The sequence below is a fragment of the Serinus canaria genome, chromosome 23 (assembly GCF_022539315.1).
Source record: "Serinus canaria isolate serCan28SL12 chromosome 23, serCan2020, whole genome shotgun sequence".
Lineage (NCBI taxonomy): Eukaryota > Metazoa > Chordata > Aves > Passeriformes > Fringillidae > Serinus > Serinus canaria.
Genome location: NC_066336.1, coordinates 3,148,252 through 3,161,570, shown reverse-complemented (window position 1 = coordinate 3,161,570; position 13,319 = coordinate 3,148,252). Strand labels below are relative to the sequence as shown.

Sequence of the window (13,319 nt, the reverse complement as noted above, 5' to 3'; positions counted from 1 at the left end):
TCTGCACTGCCTGCACTGCCTGCAATGCTGCAGAGAGCAGGCATTCTTTTTGTCCTTAGCGTTTCTTCCAGAGGCCTTCTCTGGGAATCAGATATTCATAAAAACACCAGCTTTCCTCACCTCCATAACTGGGCCCTTGGGATCACAGGATGTGCTGGAGGCAAGATATCTAATTAGCAAACTGAGCAAGCTCTGGCCACGAGTGGCGGTTTCAGAGGCTTTGGTGGCTGTGGGAGCAAAGCTGCTGCTCCAACTGCTTCCCTGGGGCTGAAAGGGCTCCTGGAGGTGGCCATGGAAGGAGAAGCACAGCTGCCGTGTGGCAGAGGGAGCTCTGTGTCCCAGGAGATTTTAGTAAATAAGTTGCTCTTATAGAAAATAAAAAATGAAACTGTCTAGGGCACACCTGCTCCCACAGCATTGATATCTGCTCTGGGCTGGGCTGTGTCTGGGACATGCCTGGGCTCCCCAGGCTGCATTGGTGCTGTGCCCTTGCCTGTGTTTGTTTTGGGGGTGAGAGCAGCTCATGCTGCCAGCCCAGGACAGCCAGTGTGCCCCAGACCCAGGGGAAGCCTCTGCCCTCTCCACACACCCAGCCTGTGTCCCACTGTGGGACTGGCTGTGCCTGGAGCCACTGAGCCCATTTCTGTGCTGGGAGAATGGCCCTTTTCAGGAATTTCATTTTAATATTTGGAAGAGCCAGACACAGGAATATTCTGGCAACCAGTGTGACAAGGAGCCAAGCAGGGTCAGGAGCTTGCTGTGGGTATTCTGGGCCAGCGAGAAATGGCACCTGTCCCACCCCAGAGAGCCAGCCGAGGGATGTTGGGAAGGATGAAATTTTGACAAGAAAGTCTCACAGATATGTGTGCTTGGCAGAAAGATTTTTGGATGTAGGATCTGAAGAAGGAATAGAAATGAAAGCAAGTTTTGATATAGAAGAAAAGAATTGCTGAACCAGTCTTACTGGATAACCAAGGAGGCAAAGGGTGTGTTAGTTAGAAGAGGTTTTTATGGCTTAGAGAAAAGAATAAACCCACCTCAAAGAAAAAGATGTTTTCACCAAGCAGAAAGAGAGCACAGGCAAACAAGTCAACAGATGTTGCAAGTAAAAAAAAAAAAGGTCTCAGAATTTTCCACTGCAAAAAAACTGAAAAACAACTTCTAGCTGAAACTGTAATGTACTGACTGTGAGTGACTGGAGAACAGTAACATGAATATGGTAATTACAGTGGTTATGAGAGGCTATAGATAATAGTTAAGGTATAGATTGGTTCTACTGTATCAAGATGCTCAGCAAAGGAAAGTATAGAATGCAATGTAACCAAAAGAAAAGTATAGAATGCATTTGTAACCAAAACCAAAGGGTCTCCAGGCCTGCCTGCAGCTGGAGCTGACAGCTGTGGGCACAGCTCTGTCACCCACAACCCTGGACTGCTGTGACACCTTGGATGTAACAAACTGCATTTTGAGGAGCTGCTGGAGTCCCACATCTCTCCTTCAGGTGGGCACAGCCTGGCACAGCCAACCCTCGGCAGCCACCCACGGGCTCACTCACGTGGTCGATGAGCTCCTTGATCATGCCATTCCACTGGCCCTTCTCATCCTGTGCCCCGTATTTGCCATCCTCCACCAGGCGGATCTCGTAGGAGAAGCCCAGGATGATGGCCAGCTCCTTCAGCAGGTCAATGCAGTAGCCCTCGAAGCGGTCGTTCCCGAACAGAGCCGTGTCAGACTTACGGAACATCACAAAGGGCTCCTCCTGCACAGGGAAAGCAAAAATTCCCAGTTCAGGGACAGCTGGAGGCAAGGCCACCTCTGCAGGTCAGCGCGAGCCACCAGGCACCGGCTCTCCAGCAGGGCTGGCACTGTGACATGTTGGGAATAAATTAACTTTGCACAGCGCATCAGCTAATTAGCAACCTTGTTTACCCCACAAAATTTAATTTTGTCTCTTCTGAGCAACCAACTGTTTTCCATTTGGTAGGATTTCAGGGAGAAAAATAACCATTTCATGCTCTGAAAATGAAGTGTTAGAAACAGCAAAAGAGGGGGAGGACAAACTCACCATCACACCCTACACACGGTACCTGCCTTTCACCACAGTCTGGTGGGTGAAATTCAGGGTGAGGGAGCTGTGCATGGCTGGGGCCACCCCAAAACCTCCCCACTGAGCTCACTGGCACTCCTCTGTGCTGGCCCTGCCTGATGGACACTGCCCTGCTAGTGCCCAGGGAAACTTTGTGCTTTGTGCTGCTCTCCTGGCTGCCTGGGAGAGCTGGGGGTGTGTGACCCTTAGCAGAGCTGAGCTCCAGCACAGGGGACAGGAGCTAAAGCAGTGACCTGTGGATCCCTCCCCTCGAGCAGGGGCTGGCAGGTGAAGTCACACAGAAATCCAGAATCCTTTGGTGCCTCAGGCTTGGGAAGCCACCGAGGACGAGGAGCACTGGGGAGCCTGAGGGAAAAACGTGTGGAGGACAGATGGAAATGGAAAAGGTGATGGGCAGCAGGCAAGAATTGGAAGGCAAGAGGAGGGTGAGGCACCTACAGTGAGTGTCTGGCTCAAATTGGGGGTGTCTGCAGGGCTCCTGTCCTTGCTGTGGGGTGGCCAACGAGGGAGGGTGAGTGGAGGGCTAGGCTTTGTGCTGGAAAATGCCCTCCGTGATTTTACCCAGGCATGGGGGGGCTTGAAGAGGTGGGAGGGCAGGTCTGGAGCCCTCCTTAGAGCCCTGTCACAGTGCCTGGTTTGGGGTGGGGTGCTCTGAGGAGGGGACTCAGGTGGTGCTGGTCTCTGCTCACCTGGCAGCCCCCAGCTCTGCCCTGGGGCTCTGTGCTCCCACGGAGGGGCAGGGGGTGCCCCTTTGGCCCAGCAGCAGGGTCAGGAGGGGCCGTGGCAGCACACAGAGCCCCGTTTGCAGAGTTCTAAAGGTCAGCTGATCACATCACACCCATGGAGTTCAGCTTGGCACACCCAGCTCGGCTCAATCCCGCGCTCCCCCGCCGCCTCCTCGGCGCTCTGCTCTGGAATTAGTGCTTTGTTTGTGAATCAGCTGAATCTATGGATCTCGATAGAAATCCATGGCTCCAGAGCAGCCATAAAGCACTATTAATTTTGGGAAGAGCTGTAGGGATTACATACATATTTAACAGCCGAAGCACTGAACATTAGGACGCCACTCGCTTCAGTAATGTATCTCCAGGTCTCAAACATTTCCTAGGGGGTAATTCTGAACTCTGTGAACCACTTATTCACGGACTATTTCACAATTTATTACTGAAAATAGCCAGACATCCAATTCACAAGCTCTCTCAGTTTGCTAATCGATTTCTCAGTGAAGGTGCCCTCAATTTCATAACTTCACAGTTCCCATATTGCTTGGGGAGAGCGGCACTGGCTGCTGGGGTAATATTTCTCTTCCAACAAGTCACTGCAATATGAGCAGAAGGGGAAAAAATAGCCTTTCATGCCTTTTCTTTTAAAGGCTCCTCCTATGGCTCTTCTCTCGTCATTTACAACAGTGCAGAACTACAAAGGGGTGTTGCAAATGCAAATAACATTCAGGGCTCTATTTTATGTCTCAGACTCTGGCATACGCAGTGCAATCACTGCAGAACTCAGGTCTGAGCACATTCCCTCCTCCCCTGAGCACAGGGATCCAGGACAGCCCTGGTTCAAGGTGGAAGCCCTGTGGCACATGGGCAGGCCCGTGGAGTGGCACAATTAATGGGAGCTGATATCAGCCCGTGCCTTATGTAATTCCTACATGCTCGCAGAGCTCGAGATGGAAATGTTGCCTGAAAAAAGCCTGTCATAGGCACATGGCTGACAGTCCCCTCCTGGCTCCATCATTTTGCATTATGCTGTGGCCTTTGAGGTATGGTGGGTACCATTGCCTGGACCCAGACAATTCCACAGCCATGGAAATGTTTAATGGGAAAAAAATGTCATGTGGTGGATGGGAAGTTCATTGGGAGGAGTGGCTGATTCGCAAGGAAAGCTGCTGCAGCATCTGTCTTTGGCTTGTGTTCAGCTTCCACCCTGCTAACCCCTTGGGAGGGATACAAGACCTCTGGTTCCAGCCCTTCTGCCCCAGACCAAGTGTCCCCTGTCTCTGTTACCCTCTGGGCACCTTGGTCCCATTCCTTTTATGATACAAATCCACGCCATATCAAGTCCCATCCTTTTAAAAGGCACTGGGGGGCTGTGAGCTTTCAGGGACATTGGAGGTCCCTGGGATATCCCTGGGGCTGTGGGGAAGGACAGTGACAGGCTGGCAGTCCCCTACCAGCACCGTGGTGACAATCAGAGATCTGTTGCTCAGCGAGTCCGTGACGTTGGGCCCTCGTCCTTTGGAGATTTCTGTGATGTTCAAACCATCTGAAGGGCTCCATGCTCCAACCTGAGAAGAAGCAAAGCACCACAGTGAACCCCCATCTGCGATTCCTCCATCCCTGTCTGCATTCCTTAATCCCTACCTTGCATTCCTCACTTGTTCCCAGCATCCTACTGACCTGGAAAAGGGAACTTTCTTCTTTTGTCTGCAGCAAAACTAGAATTACCATGAATTAACCCTTCAGCTGCAGGTCAGTCCATGTTCCAAACGTGGCACATGTTCCACAGTCCCTGTGCTGCTGCAATGGATGAAGACTGTGGGGGCTGGAATTTAGGGGCTGAATAAATGAACAATTTGCAAAGGCATTGCACAGAGCAACAATCAAACCACACTAAAGAGTCAAATCTGGGCAAGGATAAAGCACAAAAAAAGAAAAATAACCACAAATAGGAGTCCATTTTCTTTCTTTTCCATTTCCCCACTGATTTGCTTTGGTGGGAAGGATTAAAAAGGGCTCGACCAGCTCTGCAGATCCCTAATAGGGACCATTCCTGCTCTCTGTGCCGTGGTAAATCAGCTGGAGGTTTCTAACACATCCCTAGGCAGGGCCCTGGGCCCCCTTTGGGAAATCCCTGCAGTGGGGGGGACTCAATCCTGGCTGCAAACCTGGAGGAGGGGGTGGCACAGGCACATCAGCTCTACTTCAGGTGCTCTGTTTTCTCAGGTTGTCAAATGTAATAAATTATTATACTTCAATGAAGTCTATTGATCCAGAAATGGCAAAGCATGTCTCTGTTTAAGGAAATCATCAGGGCGAGGCTAAGCCTGTTAACCTGATCTCCACGGTGCAGGGGAGGCTTTGGGACAAACTTTGAAGGCAGGAGTAGCTAAAGGACTGTGACAGCGAGAGAAAATGTCAGGAAAGCTGCAGGAATATAGGAGTGCTGCCAGCAAATGGAGCAGAGTGGCCACAGAGCCAGCCTGGCAGTGAGAAAAACACAAACCCCACCTGGAAACGGGAACAGAACGATCCATCTGTAGGGTCAAACTGCAAGGTGGGACTCGGAGAGAAGCCAAAGGCAGGCAGCTCAATCCACCAGGGAGCCAGCAGCTTCCCATCTTTTATTTATTGCTGTTTTTAAGATTCTTCAGCCTCTTCAGCAGTCCAAGGGGAGAACTTGGTTTTACTGCATCCCCAAAAAGAGACTTTGTAATGAGCAATGCTGCCTGGCAAAAAAAATTGTCATAAATTCTAGAAGAGTTTCCATGAACTTTGTGAAAGATTTTAAATATTTCAGGTAAAACTGAAGCGATCCCCCATCTCTGCCTTGGATCACACAACAGCTGCAATGTCAAAAATTATTATTGTTGTGGATGGGAAAAAAGCATGAGAGGCCCCAGTTTGCTGCACTGCAGCCCCTATCACTTCTGCCTTGCTACGTTTTCTTTAAGAAAATTAAATGCATGGCACTTAAGACTGAATTAATCAGTTTAAAATATTAAAAAAGGAAGAAAAAGAAAGAAGTGCTTTAAGAGAACTGTGTGAGTCAGATAGTCAAACTCTATGTAATTAGGATTTGGTAATACTCCTGTAATCCCTGGAACATCCAGGAGGTATGAGGATCAGGGGTTCAATCCTAAAGCTCAACAAACATAAGCTGTGATACATAAAGCACAATCCAGCTGGGATTTGTTTGTAGTTTGGTGTTTTGTTAGTTCAGATTAACTATTGACAGAATTCTGGCTTCAACAGAGATTTGACATCGATACTTTAAAACCCCTCTGGAGCTGACACGAGGCTTTCAGGAGAATAATGGTGGGAACTGTGAAATCTCTGAGTTATTGGAGACAAAAGTTGATGGGTTGTGCAGGGGACATGTCGAGGTTTGGCAGCTTCCAGTGGGCTTGATGTGACAGAGAGCTGCAATAACTCCAGCTGGTGCCAGCTCTGCTCAGCCCACCTGAGAGGTGCTGGTTTGACAGGTGATTCTGTGGCTGTGCTTAAACATTTGGATTCAAGTGGTACAAAAGGCTGGAGTGTTTTCTATTGTCTGCCCAACACAGCTTTCCAGCAGCACCTCAGTGCTGCTGCACTTCAAAAAGATGTGTTGTTATTTTGGGTTAGGCTCTATAAACAAAATATTTTGTAAGGAAATAAGGCTACAAAGGTCAGCTGCTGCTCAGTTCTTGTGAAGCACCAGCACCTTCCCCAGCTCTGTCCTGCTTCCTTTCTCAGCCAGAGAGACTGAAGGTCACTGGGTTGATTTGAAACGTTTCCTTTATTCCTTATTTGACACCAAAATCTCCCCAGCAGGAGAGATCTGTGACCTTGAGCTGTGTTACCTGAGGCACAGAGCTGCTGCTGTGGTGGGGAAGTGTGGCTGCCATTCATTTCAAATCCCAGGAAAACCAAACGGCGAGGAAGGAGGATGTGGCACGGGAGCCTCCCCTCCAAACAGAGCACGGATCCATGGCTGCCTCCAGCCCTGGGGCTGCCTCCCTGTGCTGAGTGATTAATTCCCTGGACAAGTCCCCTGTGCTCTCAAGCCATGCACAGGTAATTGAAATCCCTCCCTGCTGCCAGCCAGGTGTCCCATGTGTTCAGAACCTGTCCCCCTGCCTAGAGGGACAGAGCCAACAGGCTCAGAACCTGTCCCCCTTCCCAGAGGGCAGAGCCAGCACCGTGCCCAGCCACCACGGGCACCTGGTATCTGTCTCAAAGCAGACTCTGCTCTAGAAAGAGCCTTGCTGCCCTGCCAAATTCCTCCTGTACAGGTGATAGACACCTGTAGCAGGACAGGGACATAAAGTTGCTCACAAAATAGTCAGAATTGTGGGATTCCCTGGAAATCACAGCTCCCTGTGCTCTGGCTGCTCACTGCTCTGTTTGTCATCAGCTGATCTCACCTTGAAACCTGCATTCTAAGGGCTTTAAGGCTCTGTGTGTTGCCTTTTTATTTTAAGTTTGGTTTTTTGAAGTAATTGAAGAAAAGGAAATTAAGTCCCCAGGCACACCTGGGATCAGATTTGCACATCAGCATGGTTTTACTGTGCCCAGAGGAGATCTGCACTAATTTGGAGGACCTAAAGCTGCAGCCTTCATGCTCTTGACCCTCATGACACCCCCAGCCAGGCAGGCAAGGCCACACTTCTCTTTTTTCCTTATTTTCCCTTAGATAATAAACAGAATACCCAGTCCATCATCCTGCAAATTCCAGGCTATAATAAACTGGGGCTGTTCCCAGCCTTGGGCAATTTCATAGTGGGAAATAACTGCAGAGAAGAACTGAGGGTTCGTGAGCCAGGCCAGCAAGAGGGAGTGGGACAGGCATCATTCCTGCCTGCTTAGGGCAGGGAGGGGTTAATGGATGCTCAGAAAGTTTCTTTTGCCTCCAATATCCCAGGAAAATGCCACAAGCACTTCTGCAATCTGCAATCCCACGCACTGGCTTCAGGGCGAGTGAGTCATGGTTGAGCATGGAAAAGGATCTGAGAAATCCCACAAAGTGAATATTCTTTTATATAAACCCCAGAAACCTGGAATCAATACAGCACCAACCATCTCTCTGTTGCTGAGCACCAGCGTTTTCCTCAGCCACATGCAGATAAAACAAACCCTGCCTACCTTTTCAAGGCCGTCTTCTTTGAGGCTGATGATATCCAAATCAAAATCTGTCCGTAAACCACTGGTTTTATTAAAGACAATGCGTCCCGTTAATCCTTCCCATTGGGCCTGTGGAAGGGAGAAAAAGTAGCAGGGCTGTTACTCAGTATCATAAATAATCTTTTGCCCTCCACTGTATGTTCTTTTAATTAGTCCTTATGCTGGTTCTTTCTCCCTAAAGAGCCTGATTAATTAATAATCCCTCCGCTGCTGCTCAGACTGCAGACGGAGCTGGAGATTTCCTTCCCTCTCTTGCAGTCCTTGCTACAATTTCTGTTTGCACCTTTTGTGCTCACCAGCTGTTGCAGGACGTGATGACTCAGTAGAAAAGGACTTGAATTTATCACGGCATCCTTGTGAGCTGCCTTCATCCTTGTGGTGCTGATAAACACCGGCTCTGGGGCAGCTCCAGCCAGGAGAAATCCCTTTGTGGACCAGTTTGCTGCTGCTTCCAAGGTGTGTGGAAGCTTTAATGATGGGAATGCCTCCCTCTGTCCTTTTAGGGGGAGAGTGGAGCAGAAGAAGCCAACAATGTGGTCATGCAAGCAAGCTCTGAGGTTTGGAAACAGGCACAGGAATCTGGGGCCACGTGCTGCTGGTGCCCTGCTTGTTTCTGGCAGCAGAAGGATGGGAAGGTGCTCACTGGGATTGGGGACATCCCATTCCCAGAGATTTTGCAGTGCTTGGCTGACTGAGGTCCTGAACAGCCTGGTCTGACAGGGACCAGGAGCAGGAGCAAAGATGCCTCAGTTCAATTCCACAAAAATACCCCTATGTAATTCGATTTCTTTCCCATTGTTCACTTTGCAGCACCTCTAGAATGAATCTCTCTGATTTAGGAGGTGACAGAACACCCAGTGCCAGGTGCTCTGTGCCAGCAGAGCAGGAGCTGGGGGACAGCAAGGTGTCCAATGCCTGGGGACAGTGCTGGATGTGCTGTGGCTTTGTCCTGAGGATGCTTCTCCTGCAGGAATACCAGGCTGCTTCTCAGCAATCCCATCCCAGCAGTGGGCAGCTGAGCCTGGGGATCTCTCCCCTGAGCAGCCCCGTGCAAGCTGCTCACTGAGAAACGTGTTTCCTTTATGGGTGGGGGAGCTTGAAATATTCCAGTGTGATCAAGGTGACATAATGTATTCTCAGGGGGAATAACTGGCGTTTCTCCCAGTAAACATGCTCCTCTGGCTCTCCCTCACTAATTCCTGAGGAGCAGTGACAGCCTGCTCCCAGCCTTGCCACCCTGGAGTCCTGGGGAGGCTGGTGTTTGCTCATTTGGGCATGCAGGTGGTTTGCCTGTGGGATGCACAGCCCCTGGAGCCCCCTGGGAGCCGGGGAAAACACGGAATGTTTGACAAGCCCAGCTGGAGCAGACACAGCTGCGTGCTGAGCCCTGCAGCTCCCATGGGGCTGATGCCTTTTTGGGCTACCTAAAAACAGAGGCCAGACAACATTAAGAGAATAAAAAGTGTTATATTTGTTGAAGGGTCTTCAGGTACATTTTGGGCAGATGAAGGGGCTACACCCAAAAAATGGATGATAATTTTTCACACTTTTATAAGTTTGGGCCATTTGCATATTGGGGATTAATCTGCCAATTACAGCTTCAGCTAATGAAGTCATTTACCCCAAGTTTGCTCCCCCCACAACTCACTTTTGTTTCCATCTCTCAGGGTCTGAGGCAGTGAGGTGTCCTTGTTGTGTCTGCCCAAAATGAGAAAGCAGAAGCTCACACTGGGTATGGAGTTTAGAGTTATAGATTAAAGAATTGCAGGATTACAAATCCATGGAAAATATAAAAGCTGAAATCCTGGTGCACCAGTGGAAGCACCGAGGGGCTGCACAGCTCCTGGTGCAGGGAGTTTTCTAATGCTGCACCTGCCAAGCCTCCACCCCCTAGTCCTCCCAGGGAATGTTTATAGTCCAACAAACCCTGTCAGGACCCAGGACGTCCCTCTGGCTGTCCTGAGCAACCAAGGCCCCTGCCAGGGGTCTCAGAGACCCTGGGACAGAGCCCAAAATGCCTGTGGTTTTGATTATGGCTTGTGGAGCAAGTCACCAACCATAGATGAAGATCTGCTAGCCATGACAAATTAAGTAGAATGACAGTGAATTTATCATGAGGTGAAAAAGTAGATTTTGGGGTTTTAGAATGGGGATTCAGTGGGGCAAGATGGAGGAATCTGGATGTGTCCAGCCTTTCTCCTTCTTTGTCTTGGCCTCCATCTTCTGCTGTGATGGTGGCACTTTTAGATTGGTTTAGAGTAGAACCTCACTGTCTAACATAGGTGATAGGGATTGGAAAGTTATTGTAAATAATGCACATGTAGTTTTTAGTATAAAAAGATAACAACACTGCCCCGGGGGTGGCCAGAGTGCCTCTGTCTATCCTGCTGAGCAGACCTCAGCAGGCCAGGAGAAAGAATTTTATAGATAAGAAACAATAAACAACCTTGAGACTGAGAAATGAAGAGCCCTGACTCCTTCAAGCGCCAGGCTGGGAAAAGAGACTTTACAACATTTCTCGGGGTCACTCTGACCAGCCAGAGACCCCAACAAAACCCTTTTACCTCTTTTATGAAGTTCATGAAGCGGCCGCCGAAGCGCCAGGCCTTGTGGCGGTGGCACTGCAGGGAGTTGACGGTCATCTGGGGCGCGCGCTGGTAGCACACGGACACCACGTGCACCGCGTCATACAGCAGGGCAGCGTCTGTCTAAAGGGAAGGGGGACAGTGTTGGTGGCTCGTGGTGTGAGCAGAAAAGTTGTCCATTTTTTTAAAGGTGAGTTAACAAGTTAAACTAATTGCTGCCAAGTTGGATTTCTAACTGTTTGTTGTTAATAATTTCCTGTTGTCATCACCTGTTGGTAATAGTTTTTCTTTAATTAGCTGCTGATGATGGTTAGGAATCCCCCTTGTTGAGTACCACCCTGCTGCTTCCTGGAGGATGGCACCCAGGACTGTGAGAAGGAGGTGACATTGGGGCTGGTAAGCAAATGAGGAAACCCCTCACCAAACCTCGCAGGAAAAACCCCTAAAAACAACGAGCCAACACAGAATTAAGATTGAAGTGATGTCTAGATGTGAGGAACAGAATCCAGTGTCCACTGAGACCCTTTTTACCTTTCACCCTAACCTAAAAAGACGTCAGCTAGAAAGTCCCAGGATGGCACCTGGGACTGTGAGGAGGAGGTGACATCGGGCTGGTAAGCAAATGAGGAAACACCTCACCAAACCTAGGAGGAAAAACCCCTAAAAACAACGAGTCAACACAGAATTAAGATTGAAGTGATGTCTAGATGTGAGGAACAGAATCCAGTGTCCACTGAGATCCTTTTTACCTTTCACCCTAACCTTAAAAGACGTCGGCTAGAAAGAGGACCCTGAATGTCAAACTGAAAAACTGGGAATCTCCTGGTGCTCTCGTGAGGACAGAAGCCCCAGCTCTGCCTGCAGACCAGTGGACAAAGCTGCACTTTTCCTCCTCCTCTGTGCCACTCCTGGGAGCAGCAGTGGCGCTTGCGCGACCTGTCGGCTCTTCCCACACAAGCTGATTTTTAATAAAGGTATTAAAAAGGAGAACGATCTCCCGCCCTAATTATTTCAGCTTGTAGTGTGAAAAATATGTATTTTGTGACTGGCTTTTTGCAAATATTCAAATGAATACGATATGATTTGTGTTAGAAATTGATGCTGTATCAATTCTCTTAAGTGGTGTGTTAAATATAGTTTTAGGTTATAACATAATGTTAAAATAGAAACTGTGCTATGTTGCTTTTTTTCCTAAAGAAAGGACTCGCACCAGATAGCAGCCACAGGACATCTAAATCTTTCAGAGAAAGAGAATTTATTGCTCCATTTTCAGGAGAAACGAACTTCTTCCCACCTCGCTCGGGCAGGATAACACTGTCAGAATTATGAGGAAGAGGCTGATGATGACCAGACAGAATCCTGTATTTGAATGGATTTTATGCTTCATGTATGAGGTGTATGAATATGCAACAGGTTATTGTTTTTAAGGGTTAATCTTCTGTTAACGTGGGACCTTTTTTGGGCTTATGCTGTCCGTAAAAAGGTACCCGGACATCAGTAACTCTTTGTTTCTATTGTCTCATACTGTCCTAATCCAAATTGTCCAAATTATTATTCCTCTAATTGTATTACTATTTTTATAACCATTTTATTACTATTAAACTTTTAAAATTTTAAAAACAAGTGATTGGCGTTTCTCACAGTACAAAAAGGTGGAACCCGATCTGAGTTACCCCTGCCAGCCCCAGGGTTTCTCTTTCTGTGTTCCCTGGTGGTTCCTTGCTTGTTTAGATCAAAAGCTCGGGGTTTTGTCTAAAATCAGCGATTCTGGAAATGCCGTTTGTCTGTTCGGGTTGTTTCTTGCACATTTCCTGCTGTGGTGTCAAAGAGGAAGGCAACTGCTTCTAAATGTGGAAGGTAGTAACAGAGTTTTCTTATTGAGTCTGTTTTGTCTGAGTGTAAAAAAAAAAAAAAAACTATATGAGAACATATTTTCTACACTATTTTATACATGGGAAAATAAGAAACAGAGATGTTTGTGGGCACACAGTTTTCCAAAAATGACACAAGCTGTCACCCAAATCAGGACCTCACAGCTTTGTAACATATTCTAGCGTTTCAGTGATCTGAACTAGGGAGAACTTTTTTCCCCCCATATAGTGTGATGATTTTAGATTCAATTTGAGATGCCCCATCTTACACCTAAACACTGATCAAGAGAACTGGATTTATTTTTCACTCTGATGTGGTAAGACCTCCTAGTGAAAATACATTATTTGCTGGCTTCACGAAGCCACGAAACAGATGTGAGTGTAGCAGCAGCGTAATAAACCACAATAAAACAAAATAATACAGCAAATAACTGAGCAAACATCTCACAGGACGTAGCCATGGAGAAAATCCTAGAGCCTGGGCAGCCATCCCTGTGACCTTCCCTTCCCTCAGCAACCAAGCATGAAGAGCAGGAGCCCCACCTGCATCCGTGGGCGAGTATGGACCACAGCAGGGACAGGTCTGTGAGTTTGGGACTGGAGGAAAGGGGGAAAAGGATGTGTCCATGCAATTTCATGGTGAATTACAGACTGTAATGTCCAGCTGAGTCCAGGGCCCCAGTGGATAGAACCCTGGCAAGCAGGAATCAAAGGCAGGATCCCTCTGAGAGAGCAAAGAGGGGCTGGGAGGAGAGGCAGCATTGGGCACAGGGGGGCTCAGCCCTGGGCAGCCTGGGGAGAGGCAGGAGCCTGCAGGAGACTGGGGGTCTCTCCCCAAACAACAAACACAGCAGCAGGGATCTGAGGA

At 48.5% G+C, this 13,319-nt stretch overlaps 1 protein-coding gene across 1 annotated transcript in view; it reads right to left on the bottom strand.

Moving 5' to 3' along the window:
* GRIK3 (glutamate ionotropic receptor kainate type subunit 3) overlaps positions 1-13,319 on the bottom strand; it is a 126,598-nt gene that overhangs the window by 34,165 nt on the left and 79,114 nt on the right. The window contains exons 7-10 of the mRNA XM_050983417.1: positions 10,560-10,703; positions 7,957-8,064; positions 4,284-4,397; positions 1,556-1,759 (exon numbers count right to left, since the gene is read on the bottom strand). Coding sequence (XP_050839374.1) covers positions 1,556-1,759; positions 4,284-4,397; positions 7,957-8,064; positions 10,560-10,703 — 570 coding nt within the window. The remainder of the gene's footprint in view (positions 1-1,555; positions 1,760-4,283; positions 4,398-7,956; positions 8,065-10,559; positions 10,704-13,319) is intronic.